General features: G+C 41.0%; 1 protein-coding gene across 6 annotated transcripts in view; it reads left to right on the top strand.

The window, feature by feature from the left end:
* Nucleotides 1-2,300: 2,300 nt before the first annotated feature.
* Nucleotides 2,301-14,417, top strand: part of znf512b (zinc finger protein 512B) — a 38,558-nt gene continuing 26,441 nt past the window's right edge. For 2 of the 6 annotated variants that reach the window (XM_088082078.1, XM_042491535.2), the window contains exons 1-3: nt 2,301-2,928; nt 3,090-3,311; nt 6,542-6,676. In XM_088082078.1, coding sequence (XP_087938204.1) covers nt 6,544-6,676 — 133 coding nt within the window. In that variant the 5' untranslated portion in view covers nt 2,301-2,928; nt 3,090-3,311; nt 6,542-6,543. The other 4 variants (XM_088082079.1, XM_088082077.1, XM_088082076.1 and 1 more) reach the window with 3 other exon arrangements.

Below are 14,417 nucleotides of genomic sequence, written 5' to 3'. Positions count from 1 at the left end.
ACTCAACTTTCACGGGAAAGGTCAAATGATAAATAACACAATCGAGTGGTGGATGGACTCTTCAAGAGGCTGTTAGGGCACAGACCACTCCACCTGGCCAGTTTTAAAAACCATTAGGTAGCCTTTTGCTCGCTCAGCAGAGGAGGAGTGGGAACATAAATCACTGCCACGATAAAAGGATTAATCACGGGTCAAACAAGGCCTTGCGTGAACTATTCATCAGCGACCATTAGAGAGCAAGAGGGAGATTTAACTTTATCATTTGGACATGCTGTGCAGGTAAATGGCAGTTGTCACTCCACCCATTGGGCTTAGGGTGTCATTAACCAGCAACCAACAAGAGATCAAGGTAACACTAATGATGAGGCCATGGAAAGCACCCACACATTTAAAGTGACAAAAATGCTACAGGGCTCCATGTTTCCTTAATGGCTGCTCTTGACAAATTACATGACAGCACTGCCCCCTAGTGGAAGAATCATGCAATCAAAACTTTCCTGGAAAATTTAAAAAATGGAAGTGTTGAGAATCTTTTGTCATTTGCAACAATACAAATTACTTGTTAGCATTAAGTCTAATATTGCTGTTAAGTAAGACTTGGAGTGGAATGGTGTATTTTTCTTTGACATTGTTAAGACATAGCAGCAGCGAGGGCAGAGGTTTCCACATTGGACATGTATAAAGTGGAGGGTTTTCTGAGTCCTTTTTTAAAAAAATATTTGCATGAAACACTTGATTTCCTGTATTCTGGTGAATATTTCTGCACCCATTTGTGCCAGCCAGTTCTGTATCAATTTGTGGTGCAAATGCCTCTGATTTTGTCAAAATCAAAGTGCGCTGCTTCTTTTATTTGTTTATTTGGGGGGCACACATGCACGTTTCAAATATCGAGGGAGACGTGTCATCCACACTCCCCCTAAAAGTCTATACCTTTGCATAGCAGTCAGTAATAACATGAATTTAACCTTGAGGAAACTTATCTTTGAGGCTTATGATGCCTTCAAGTTGTGATTTTTTTTCTTTCAAAAATCAAAATATGTCTAAAAATGTACTTACATGAATCCAACAATTTTTTTTAGCAAAAAAAAAAAAAATAGACCTAAAGATAATAATTTGCAGTACACAATGCTGAGGATAGGCTAACTGTTATGAATCTTTGTCAAATTAATATGAAGCTGTCAATAATTATTGTTTTAATATCTTAGTATTGTATGCACCACACAACAGTATGTTTATACATGACACTGTGGGCTTTATGGACTATGTTCATGTTATTGAAGGCTCAGTCCAATGTGCAACTCAATTGTATTTACAGTATGTACAGTATGTTTCATCCAGCTGAGGGGTCTTTGGCCTGAAAATATTGAAGATCCCTGATTTAATTAATTAATGCTTTGTTCACTCATCTTGCTGACCTTATCTGAGTGCATATTCACTCAGATAAGAAAGGGAGTTGTTAATTCTCTTATCTGTCTCTAAGTGTCATTACGTTACAAAGCTCTTAGATTTAAAAATGACAATCATTTATCAAAACAAAAACGGTAAGTTATTTAATCACATGTGATACTGTGGGTTTATGCATCACAGTTAACTGGTACCAAAAATGAGGTTCTCCTGCCCTCCACTGGCAATCATGAAAACCTTTTTCTTTTTTTTTTTAAACATCCATTACATCATCATGGTTTCAGATGATTTCCACTAATAGGAAATATTAGGTCATGACGACTGTCACCAATCAAAGAGACTCTCTGTTGTTTTACTGGAGCTTAGTGAAGTGGCAGTGATGCCATGAATGATTCATTTAGGGGAGCTGTGACACAAAAAAGACGTGGCTTCACACCGTATGTTTAACAGTTATTATTAGCTGACTTACATGGGGAAACGCCAGGAGTGTGCACACAGCCTGTAGTCAAGTTAGAACAATTAAATATCCAATATTGTATTGACTGTAGGCCTATGTGTTGAAATGCTATTAGCACCAATAGGATTAATATTTTGTGCATTAATACTGACCTTGAATTTTTGGATTATAAAGCCTGGCTTAGCCTATATGCATAACGCTGGACAAATTAATGAACCCACATATTTAAACTCGGTAGGTTAAGCACACATATTTGTTATTCCTGTGGTTTTTATTGAGGAATATTTGCAATGACTGGCTTACAGTAGGAACAATAAATAACCTACATACCACAGACTGGACTAAAATCATTTTCCCTGTGTGATTTGGTAAAGCTGCTATAGGCTGGAGGACACACGGGGGGAACATTTAGCAGCAACTAGATTAAAATACTTGGCGGAGGTTGATTTAAGGAATTTAAGCCCTGACCCTTTTTTCGTCAGGAACGAGCGCCGTTACGTCGGAAGAGCAGCACGAGCCGGCATCGCAGCGAGTTTATTAGACAGAAAACCCCAATATTAATCTGCTCGATATAGATAATAATAACGCGAGAGTTTGCAAGTTGTCTCAAGACTGTAGTTGCAACTGTCAAAGGTGGAGTGGATACGCGCATGACCCAACACACATTACTGTAATACTGTACACGGCCGCCGAGATAATATCCGTATAAAAAACCGAAATAATCTCGAGGTAAGGAGCCGAGGAGTGTACCAAAAGCGACCGACGTTTGGCGTTTCTGCTCGTTTTCCTTCGCTTCGTTTTCTTTTACTCCAACCAAGTGTTTCGCCGCCGTCGAAATTACTGCACTAAATATATTTTTGTGCCTCCCTTTAGCTCCAGCCAGCGCAAGGATTTTTTTTTACTCCTCCTTCGTAATAAAGTCGCCATTTTGCTTCACTGCCTATATAAACCATCCCGTATTCTAATATTTTTCCTCAAGGAGTCGGGGACCTACCTATCTTTCCTGGCTATTTCTCATATTTCTGGAGTGTTTAACGAGAAGACAGAGGTTGAAGAAGTGCCTCGTGGTATGCTATACATATTAATGCAGGAAAGGAGGGGGGCAAGGCAATTGGAAACTGGGAATAAGGTGAAAGTATCCAGGATTTCTTTTCATGTGCAGACGAAAATGTAATTTCTCTTCTCCTGCCCTGCTCTGTTTTTTCTTCCACCTCGTCGTCGTCCGCAGAGTGGGGGGACAGGACGACGGTGACGACTGTCCACTTCCTTTCAGGCCCCCCCAGCCCCAGTCTGACCGGTCCTTGACGCACAGCAGGTGTGATTGCCATGTAACAAAACATTGGTGGAAAAACGCCCACTTTAGGTGCCTGTCTCCTGACCCCCTCCTCCCTCACGTGGGTGACCCGGGGCCACCCGGCCCCCAGTGCTGGGTGACTGCCCAACGCTTCAGGTAGGTGTGGCCGACCAGAAAGTGGGGGCACTTTTTTTTTTCTTAAAAATAGGCAACTCTGTAACCTTGTTGTAGTTGACACACACACACACAGACACACAGACACAGCATGGCAGTGTGCCACGTGCGGTGCTAAAATACTTATTTCCAGGTTGGTTTGTCAGCAGATTGTGTGAGGAGATGTGAGTGGGTGTCACCAGGTTTTGTTGTGTCTAGCTAAAATGTATGGTAATGTAGGACTGTCGTTTACTTGTAGAAATAGTCTTTTATGAAAACACCAGCTGCAATGTTATTTTAAAAAAAAAACCCACTGTTGAACAAATGCCAGAGCACAGCCAGAAAGTGTTATTTCCTATAGGGATGCCTAATTTGTAACATAGGAAACAAATATGTATTGTGTACAAAAAGTCATTCTTGAAACTCACAATTACATATTACAAGCATATTTATAATTTAGCAGTCATTCTTGCTATGTTTGTATCTCTCTCACCATCCCATCTGTCTATTTTAAGTAAAGTCTTCACACTCTGACACATCATACAGAAACAGGAAGGTGTCTAGTGTTGGAGTGTGCAATATTTCTGCAACTTGCATTTTGCAGCGAGCTCGCAGCACCTTTTAAAGTCAAATTTGTTATCAACTTGCAACAAACTGTGAGCATATTGTCACTGTGACAGATGAGCCATCATCTCTCAATGTACAGTGAGTAGCATGGCGTGTAAACGGACACTGAGTGGCCCCCACTGAGTGACCCTTTGTGTGCTGTTGTAATTCATTAGGAGAGTGACATGAATGTGTGCTAAGAGAAAGCATGCTGGATCGTAATCAGTCCCACTTAGCATAATTAGCGATTGTCAGCCTTCATCCATTAGCCTGTTCCATGCTGGTAGGGAATGAGGGTTCAGCACACGGAGCCCAAAACTGACATATACGGCTTACTATGGATGATGGTGGCATGGCGTTTGTAATGGATTATTATCTGTCAAGCATTCAACAAATGAGGATTTGCTATCACTTAGAGGTCCAGAGTGTGGTTTTTAGGGACATCTATTGGCAGAAATAGTATACAATGTTCAGAGATATCTTTTCATTAGTTTCTAATTACCTTAAACTAAGAATATCTCTGTTTTTGTTACCTTAGAAGGAGGTGTTTATATACAGAGTGGGTCCTTGTGGTTCCCATGTTGTTGTTTGGATTTAGTATCGTTGAGATTTTTTTTTTTTCGTGATACAAGGACTAAAAAGACCCTTTCAAAATGGTTCCAGTGCATTAGCGATGCTTGAACCAATGATTTTTTTTTCAAAATGAAGCACAAAAATACTGGTCAAAGATGAAATTGAATCGAAGAATGTATTTTTTTATCGCAAAGGCATATTTGGCCTTGAAATTGAACAATATATTACCTCTTACCTCAAATGTAAATAATGGCCGAATGGAACACATTGATAATGTATCATAATGTATTGTAATATATAATGAAATTAGTGAAAATAATTCTCCGTCCACATGTATATAATTGCCGCAAAGACCTCCGCCCTCTACAACGCTGCTTCCGTTTAAAGGTACAATATTATGACTTCCTCCATCATCTCCTTGTTTGTTGTGGGAAACTTATGACTCGGCCCTGTAGTGCTATCTTTTGGCTGTATCTATGCCAACATAAAGGATGAATGGAAGTACGAGGACAGTGATGTTTATGACATTTGAAATGGACGTGTCTATTTTCTTATGGAAAGGGAGTATAAATAATCCTTACAGTAAATCTGTTCAGATACCAATGATTCACTAGATAACTTCCAGGCTAACCCTCTTTTCTTTAGTCAGCAGACACGGGAACATGGTTTGGGCCTTGAGGAGTTGTAGCATTTATTCACTGACAAATAGCCGAAACTGTACTCATACTACACTGCTAATTTTAACGTCACACTCTTTGCTCCAGCTGCTGCAGCTTCACCGTCACCATCTCACACACGCTCAGGCTTGCTGTAGAGAACCCCAGGAATGAGTACTAAAGCCTGGAAATCAGTTAGCATTACAGCATCTCCGGTTCCCTCGTCTTGAAGTCGTTGGGTTTTTTGAATGGGTTTTTGGTTAGATGCCTGAAATAAGATCTGTGGTTATCACATACTTTAGAGACTTTCATGTTTTGTTCTACAACAAAAAAATACGTCAGCAAATACCCCACTTGTAAACTTTGAAGCATTTATGCGACTTAAAAAAATGATTGCTAACAAGTGGCTAAATGAGACCTCAGAACATCATCAAGGTGAACCGCGCTAAACACAGCTGTGCAGCCTCATAATGGTGGCAACGCGACGGTGGTGTACTTCGTTAATAGCATAACTTTAGCTCTGGGGATTGCATTCAGGCTTCAAAAATCTTAAAAGTGATTTTACTTTTTGGAGATTATCTTGCTGAACAAAAGATGTAAACATTTGTTTACCACAGGTAAACATTATTTTCTGCAATTATCCAAAACTTAATAGAAAAACCCCATAGGCTTTTTGACAAGGGAACCAGGGCAAAACTAACTTCCGCATCGCCCTACAGAAAAACATCATCCCTGGGGAACTCAATACACATAATCTAGTACCATATTGAGGCACAGAAATGCACGTTGTGATGCAGTCAGGTCCATGCAGAGCATATAGGAAACTGTACTGGCAACATATTTCGGTACTCAACCATAGTTGTTCTTCAGTTCTTAGTGTTTTTTGCATTCTCACTTCTCAAGTTTCAGTTTCGCAGCCTCACTGCTAGATGCCACTGAGTCCTTTGCACTAGACAAAATAACTTTGCTGCTGACCATGTGACCCGTTCCAGAGATCTGTTGCTTGTTTTTTATAATAAAGAAAGAAGCCATGAAATTAGCTTTGTACCCTCCTTCTCCTCCGTTGACTCACCTTTTGTTTAATGGGCAGAACATGGAGTTAGTGTGTAAGTGAGAATATTGATTTTGAAATGAAACATGGAAGGTCACCCCCTCATTACCACTGCAGATGATGTGTGTGGCTCCACTCAGATAACCTTCAGTGCAATAGCAGCGGTGGCCGACATATAGAAAGTGCATTGTAGAACACGGGGACAGCATCATCGCAGTGGACACTGCTAATATTGTTTGGACAAGCAATGGAAAGGGATTAATGAGAGTCAGAAAGCATCCCAACATCGCCTCTAGCTACCAATCTCTCCTGTGTGTGTTTTTGTATCCCTTCAACCACCATCGCAGGCATGGAGAGCCCAAGTGGCCCCAGGCTTGGGAAGCTGTCCTCATCAGGGCTGCCAAAGGTCCGGACTCCCAAGCATGGACATCCCCAGGAGCCTGTCAGAACCACGCCAGGCCCTGAAAACAACAACAAACACAGTGAGTGACGAGCCGCCACACTTCGTTAAACAAAACAGTGTGTAGCTTTAGATCTGTGCAGCAGGTCTTCACAGATTGTTTTAAATGTGAGAAAGCTTTTGTTTGTGTGACCCAGGTTTTCTCCAGGATGAATTCCATGTTGTGAAGCAGCATAAATAATAGCTCTCATTTGCATACAACATGACATACTAACACATATGTGATGGTTGTGTTTTTTCAAGTTTGTCTCTCTATTCCATCGGCTTTCAACTGGGTGGACTTTTGTAGTCGTTTTGTAGTTCATAATAGGCTAGCTGTTCAGAGCTTCAGCATTGTTTCTCAAGGATTTGATCAACATACCACACATATATCTGTCTCTGTTGCTTTTTTGAATGGGTTATATTTTACTAAGAATCAATGGTTCCCCAGCCTCAATGTAATTTTACCCCTCTTACCACAGAAGGGCCTGGAAACTACAACATTTTTCCTCAGGCTGCCTTACAGTGAGAAAACCAAACAAACAAGCATTGCCAAGCACTGACATTAGTGAAACCCTAAGCCATCTGGATGGAGATGGAAGATTTTGGAAAGAGAAAGCTGGGCTGGGGGAATTATGTTTCAATCCAATAACCAGCAGATCATCATGACTTTGTTAATAGAGTCAGGCAGACTTGGAAAACTGGGGCTCTTCTAATATGACCCAGTTGTTTTGGTTGCTACAAAATAGCCCCTCATTCCCAGACACACAGAACACTAGACTAGGTGCTTCAATTTGTTTTCTTTCCATGTTAATATTCAGCCCTGTAGGCTGAATTTGCATGCCTGTGTGGGTGCGTGCATGTGTGTGTGTGCTAGCTGTGGACAGTAATACAAAACTTATTGTGCAAACAGGAAACATCGGATTGTTTTTCTGAAGCCATTTATTAAATAGCTTTAATTTTACGTCTTCATCTGCCTAATCTTTTGATAGTTAGCAGTATATCACAGGCTCACTGTATAGTCTCCATCTCCCTTTTGTATTCAGGATGCCAGATGATGTGCTGGTTTTGCTCTTAAAGAATTTATTGTAGCAGAACACAGTGCATTTGAATGACAGGTTTTTCTCTGCAGCCTCTCAGAGTGTTATGTTTTATAGATTTTTTTACACTTTATTACTCAATAAACAAGATGTGTTTATAAATCAATCAGTGCGAAGTTGGTAGTGGGCTGTGCGCTGTTCGTTTTGAGACTGATGGCTAGATCTGAGAGAAGCACACTTGGCTGAAGTTCACTAATGAGTACCGCCGATGATTGTGCGTGTGCATGTGTGTGTTTGTTCATATAACGCTTTCACAGGTAATGGTCCTGGTTTTTATGGGACTTTTTCTGGTAACTTAAGACTCTCTGCTTGTCTGTCTCGCTTTTCTTTTTCCATGGTTGATGTGCTTTGACTCTCATTAAAGTGGAGCTTCTCAAAAAATACCGGTGCAGTAATTATATCAGTGTTTTTGATAGTGCAAGTCTGTGCTAAGGACGGCTTCCAGCTCGATTTGATTGCACAAGATAAAAATCTACATTCCACTATGTTGTAGCTGAAGAATCGTCTTGTTTGGCTGGAAACTTGCTCTTATCTGGAACATTACCAGGGGTTTCCCTTGCCTTTGGAGAGGCTTAGTTGGTAACATTGCCAGTGGCCCGAGTTTTATGTGATTATGAGGTTTGAAGATTCTCTAAGAACATTCAGCCACCTTAAGGGGAAACACAAGGCTACATGGAAGAACCAAGTGTAACAGTAGGAATTGATTTCGACACAAAGCAGAGCATAAGAAATGCATGAGGAATTTTACATTTTCATCTCACAAAGGCACTTGATTACTGTGGCATTTGTATGCACACCATAGCTGCTGAGTGTAATGATTCACTCAGATGTTGTTGAGACTAAAGCAAAGAAGATATTCATTGACTTTGATTGGACTTTCTGTAGTTCCTCAAGCAAAACACCAGCTCCGTCTAGATGAGCTATCTTCTCAAATCTGGCCTCCTTGCTTATTACTCATCTGTGTCTGGCTTGAGCTTTCAGTAGCTAATGATGAGGAGAAATGCTACAGTGCTAATCATAATGAGCCTGGCGCTAGCTTGTCTATCCCAGGGGGACTTTAAGTCTCGGTTTGGGGAAACAAAGGCATCAATATCTAAGGCTCCCAGTGGGGGTTTTCAGTGCTCAGTCTATGTCTATTGTGTACACAGTGTGCTCTTCAGATAACCAGGTACGGCATTATCTGCCCTCTTCACACTGGCCTTGTTTCATTTTTCATTCCATGTCCATGGAAAGTTTGGACTCTTCTACCTTGTTGCATTATCACTTCTCATGCTGATCGATAAATGTCCTTGTCGGAAACTTTGCATGATGTAACAGTGAAGAAATCCTGTCTGGCTGGAGTATTTTTGTACAAGTGGTTTTACTGAAATCCCTCTATGATTTCATGCACAGAAACAAAGGCTGCAAATCGGGTTTGTGTGCTTTCTCAGAGTGGTGCGGTTGAGCTGTCACTTTGCCACACCAGAGAACTTGCAGGAAAGGATGTGGTCCTTGAGGGTGACTTGCTCGCTTTTTGTCTCCCTCTTTTCTTCTCTTGCTCTCACATTTTTTTTTCACATTAACATCTTATTAGAGCGCTAGTTTTGTCATTTTTTTCCTCCACCAGCGGTTTAAGCTGTTTAACAACCTACAGTGAAAGTATTTGGACAGAACTAATGCTGCTCTGCCAAATGCTTTAGGCAAGCCCTGAAATTAGGCTCCATTCTGCAAACATTAATGCTAGTATAAATGAGTGGAGTCTACGTGTGTGTGTGTGTGTGTGTGTGTGTGTGTGTTTGAGAGAGAGAGAGAGAGACTATCTTCCTTCTTTGACGGAGAGTGGTGCAGTACCCAACCTGATCCCAGAACACAATTTTTTCCATTGGGCACACTGTGTAAGGGGAAGTGGGAGCTCCAGAGTTGGGAGGAGTTGTCACTATTAGAATGGAGGAAGTTTGCATAAGTTTATATGCTTGTGGGTATGTGTGAATGTTGAAGGAACAGTTTACCCCAAAATAAATTACACATATTTTTCCTCTTACCTGGAGTGCTATTTATCAGTCTAGATTGTTTTGCGAGTTGTGAGTTGCTGAGTGTGGGAGATATCAGTCATATAGATGTCTGCCTACTCTTCAATATGATGGAACTAGATGGCACTCAGCTTGAGGTGCTTAGAGTGCCCAAAACATTTTTTTTAATAAAATTCAACAGCAGTGTCTCTTTCCAGAAATCATGACCCAGTTACTGATGATAATTCCCAGACCTTATTGTGAATCAACTGAATCACCACACAGAAGGAGGTGTGCATCTACTCATGGATGAGAGGCTTGTGCTCGTGACAGCACAAAATGCAACAGTTAGCTCAGTGGTGAGCTCGGTGAGCTAGCAGTTAATGCAGACTTCCCTCTGCACAGTGACACAGTTGGCAATAGTTTCTACATTAAACTCCTCACAACAAGGTCTGTGGATTTTCTTGAGTAACTGGGTCATAATTTCTGAAAATAGACCGGGTCCTGTGTCCACATAGTGTTTTTGTTGTTGTTTTTGTTGTTTTTTCCTTGTACCGGTATTATTTGTCAGTTGTTACCATTAAGGAAAGAGCACATGCGTCCACCTAGAGAAAAAGTGCTGCACCCAGTCTCTTTTTTTAGAGCACTCTGGCTATTTTGTGCTGGCACTCCAAGCACTACTTGTTGAAAATTTCTGAACTTTTCAGAAAGGTGCTGATGATGTCACTACCGCTCCTTTAGCTAGGCTATTGTCACAATAAAGACAGAAAAACTCATTTGTGAGCAGATTGGCAGGCATACACTTAATGTTGCTCATGAGTGTGATGCTATTATCATAGTACCGCTGTAAGCTTGTTGTTAACTGTATAATCAAGCCTCTGTTACTGTGGTAATAGCGTAAGCTAGCAGGATTACATGAATGTCAAGATATTGTTGTCATTGACAGCTGCAGCTTGTCATTTTTAAAAAGCACTGGGAGCACTTTTTTATGAAGTGCTGGGATGAAGCGCTCTCTAGCGCTCTGCCACTGGTTTTCTGCCAAAGAAAAATGCTACGTGGACACTGGGCCTTACTGTTGACTTTTTCAAAAGTATTTTTTGGGCACTTTGAGCACCACAAGCTGAGTGCCATCTAGTTTTCTATTATATTCGAGAGAAGGCAGTCATCTCAAGGGCTGATATCTCCATTACTCGACAAGTCACACCAAAACAATCCAGATTAATGAATAGCACAACAGGTAAGAGGACAATGACTGTCCTTTGAAATGTACTAGTTTGTGCTGTTTTTGTTTGTGTTTACATGCATGCATGTGCACAGCCATGAGTGTTCTCAAATGACAGTCCACTACTCTGACTGCAGGACCTTCATTTCAGACCCCCATTTGCTGACCCTGCATGTTTGCCTCAGAAGCAATCTCTCACTCTCCCTCTCATCTATTGCTTTCTCACACTTTCTCTCGCTCATTCGTTGTCCCATTCTCCACACGTAACTGTCGCTCCTCTCCTTTTCATCCTCCCTCAAACTCCTCATCTTCCTTGTGTCTCACTCATTAGGCAGTTTTATCAGCAGAAACAGTGAATCCTCGGGTTGCCGGCCTCACCATGCCACCTTCCATTCCATCCCCGCAACACCTCCTTACCCTACTCCCACCCGCTGTCCCCACTCCCTGTCCTCTCTCTTCTCACGTCTCGTATTTCTTATATTTTGTAGCTCTTGCCTGCTGATACTTCAATCTCCTAAATTGGTGAAATACCAAAAGATAAAATCGATAAAGAGCTTTAGATTGGAGAATGTTTGTTTTGGGATGAAATTGAATTCTGGTGCTTTTCTCAGCCTGATGCTGCATCTCGTTTTGAGGAGAGTCCTTTGTCATCTTTGTCACACCTATATTTGGCAGGCTTGAGGATGGCAGATGAGAAGGAGTACAGGGAAATGGGAGAGGAGAGAGATTGAGTCGGTGAGTCACTGTCCATAAGGAGGGCACTGCAAACAGTCTGGAGCAGGCATTGTCTGTCTGGCTCTTATATACTGTATGCGCTGTTGCATAAACATGCCTTTTTTCATTGGTGGTTGTATATGCACTGCATGTGTACCACTACATGCCTCGGAGCATAAATGGCAAATTCTACCATGATCTATGTACGCTTTTCAAATGTTTTGTCCAGTCAGTTCACCTGTCGACATCATCCCCCTAGGACTTCACTGGCCACATTTGTGGCCAGTCATCCTAAGCTGTTGTGATTGGATGTCACTAAACATGCTATTGGCCATGGGCCAAATAGGCATCAGGCGATAGATTAGATTTCCAATAATATGAAGCATGCAGCTGATGTGGAAGGCTGTAAAATCAATGCAGGTCTGAAGAGGCTGTTGAGGTACTGTGAGTCACAGGATTATGTAGCAGGAATTTCGAGCCTGAGCTTCTCTTTGATTTGGCCGCTGTAAGTGTGGTCTAGTGGTGCTAGCAAACTGAGCCTTCCACAGGTCTGTGTGGTGATTCCTGGACTCTACACAAAGCGATTCCCTTTACAGTAGTTCAGACCGCTGAGGGCAGTTAGAAATGTTTTTGCATAGGAGACTTATTCTTCTTAGGCTTGGAGTGGGATATCTTCTTACTAAATAACTGGTAGTTAGTGCACAGTCTGTTTATAGCTAACTCATAGAGTTGTACAAAAGCTGAAATCAGCAGAACTATGAATATATCATTGGCTGAATAAAGTGATCTATCAAAGCCACCACAAGTAGAATTTTTGAATTCACAACTTCAGTACGGCTAATTCACATTATTCTTTGCCTAAAGCAGGGAGCTTCCACATTACGTGAAGTGTATTTACCTTGCTTTATCATCCTTTACTTGACAAAAAGCTGTTTTTAAGCTTAAAGAAACTGTTATTAAGTTTTAATAGTTGTTTAGGCAAGAAGGCAACTATTTTAGATTGCCATCATATCATGAGTTTATCCAAATAATGCCTTTTTGGACATTTTTGAAGTTGCTGGCCGTGTGTGACCAGTCGGTCAGCATAACATTACAAAAGCATATGTCAGTGTTTTTGTAATTAATCTCACTGTTGGCAAGAAATGTAAATATTGAACAGTACTATAGATGGTGATGATGATGATGCTCCATAGCTAGTCAATAGTGTAAAAGCAAGCTTAGCTAATGTTAGTGAGGTGGCTCCAGCTGGGCTAAGCTGCTTGTTGTTGCTGTTTGGCAACAAGCTATCAGGGAAGCTACAGTTAGGAGCAGTAACAGTAGCATATAACACTTGTCTTAGAAACCCTTTATTGCTATGATGGCAAAATCAGGATTTCATACACGACAACGAAAAATTAACGGCAATTCCGGTTGTTTGGTCAGTCCATTGACAGTTTAGCCCATTGTATTGCGTTAGCAGTCAAGTCAAGAAATGTTGCTTTTGGTTCCTCAGAGGGGAACAATCTACATGACGAGACACTACAAAGTAATTAAAAATGTTCTTATATGTGATTTCAGGCCATTTTCATATGTTGTCCTCAGAGTCAATGATGGCTGATGGATGTGGTGCTGTAAGACCATCTGATCACAGCAGCGTAGCTATTTAGTGTTCCCAAATTCCTTCATTGTTTACAACGTCAACTAGCGCAATTTTGCTACATTAGTCTATGCTGTACACATGACATCTATTGCATGTCTGCCTGTCCTGGAAGAGGGACTTCTGCTCTGTTGCTCCTTCTTAATAATATATTCAAAACAAACATTGACAGTATTTTTTATTTTTTTTTTACCACAGAACTAAATGTAATTTCAGTTGTACTTTAAATTACAAAATATATCAAGGATAGAATCGTCATACCTTGGAAATCTGTTGTCTGTTAAGTCTAGCCCCAAGTGAAATCCATTGTCTTATTTTGTAACTCAAAAAGCAATGAAATATACAGTATAGTTTTTGTTCATGACCCCCTTAAACAACTGTGTTTATTTGGGGGGCGCTCTGAAACATTTGCAGAAAGATTTCAATTTACTCTTGATTCCGGTGTAATGGCACAAAAAAATATGTGTTACAATGTTTTCAGAAAAGTTACAACAAAATATGATAACAAATTAGTCTCACTATGTTTGTATGCGTGTCAACAAGTGTATCCATGTAAGAAATTAGCATATATACACAGTTATACAGAGAGAGAGAGAGAGAGAGAGAAAGAGAGAGGGAGAGAGGGAGGAAAAAACAAAGAGAGTGAGAGCCAGCCTCACTGAGAGAGTCTGGGTTTGCTTTCAGTTAGTCAGTGTCTGGGTTGCAAGACTGTTCTGGTTCTGCTCCACCTCTCTTCTTCTTACTCACTGTCTGGAATCGGGCCTGACAGGGAGGGAATTATGGGGACGTCTTCAAAAAGAGGTGCGTATATGATGGGAGTGTTTGTACTGTGTGTGTGAGAGAGAGAGAGGAGGGGGGGAAATTAGTGTACAGGATGAAAAATAACATGTAGGAAAATAGGAAGTAGTGGGAGATGTGTTTGTGTGTAAGTGAAAGTGCAAACACAGGATATGTGAGAGAGGGGAAAGTTGTGAAGAAGTAAACTTTAAAGCAAAGATGACAGTCAGGCCCTGTGGTTGCATTCACTGTAAAGCAGGATGGGTTACACATTAAGGAGACGGTTACTCTCTCGTCAGTGTGTTTACCCTGTGCTGTGTCCAGGTGTATCAGTTTCTCCATCCATT

This window comes from Plectropomus leopardus, chromosome 9 (assembly GCF_026936395.1).
Source record: "Plectropomus leopardus strain MGB_pleo_1.0 chromosome 9, ASM2693639v1, whole genome shotgun sequence".
In the NCBI taxonomy this organism is placed as follows: domain Eukaryota; kingdom Metazoa; phylum Chordata; class Actinopteri; order Perciformes; family Serranidae; genus Plectropomus; species Plectropomus leopardus.
This window is presented reverse-complemented; position numbering and strand designations above follow the sequence as displayed.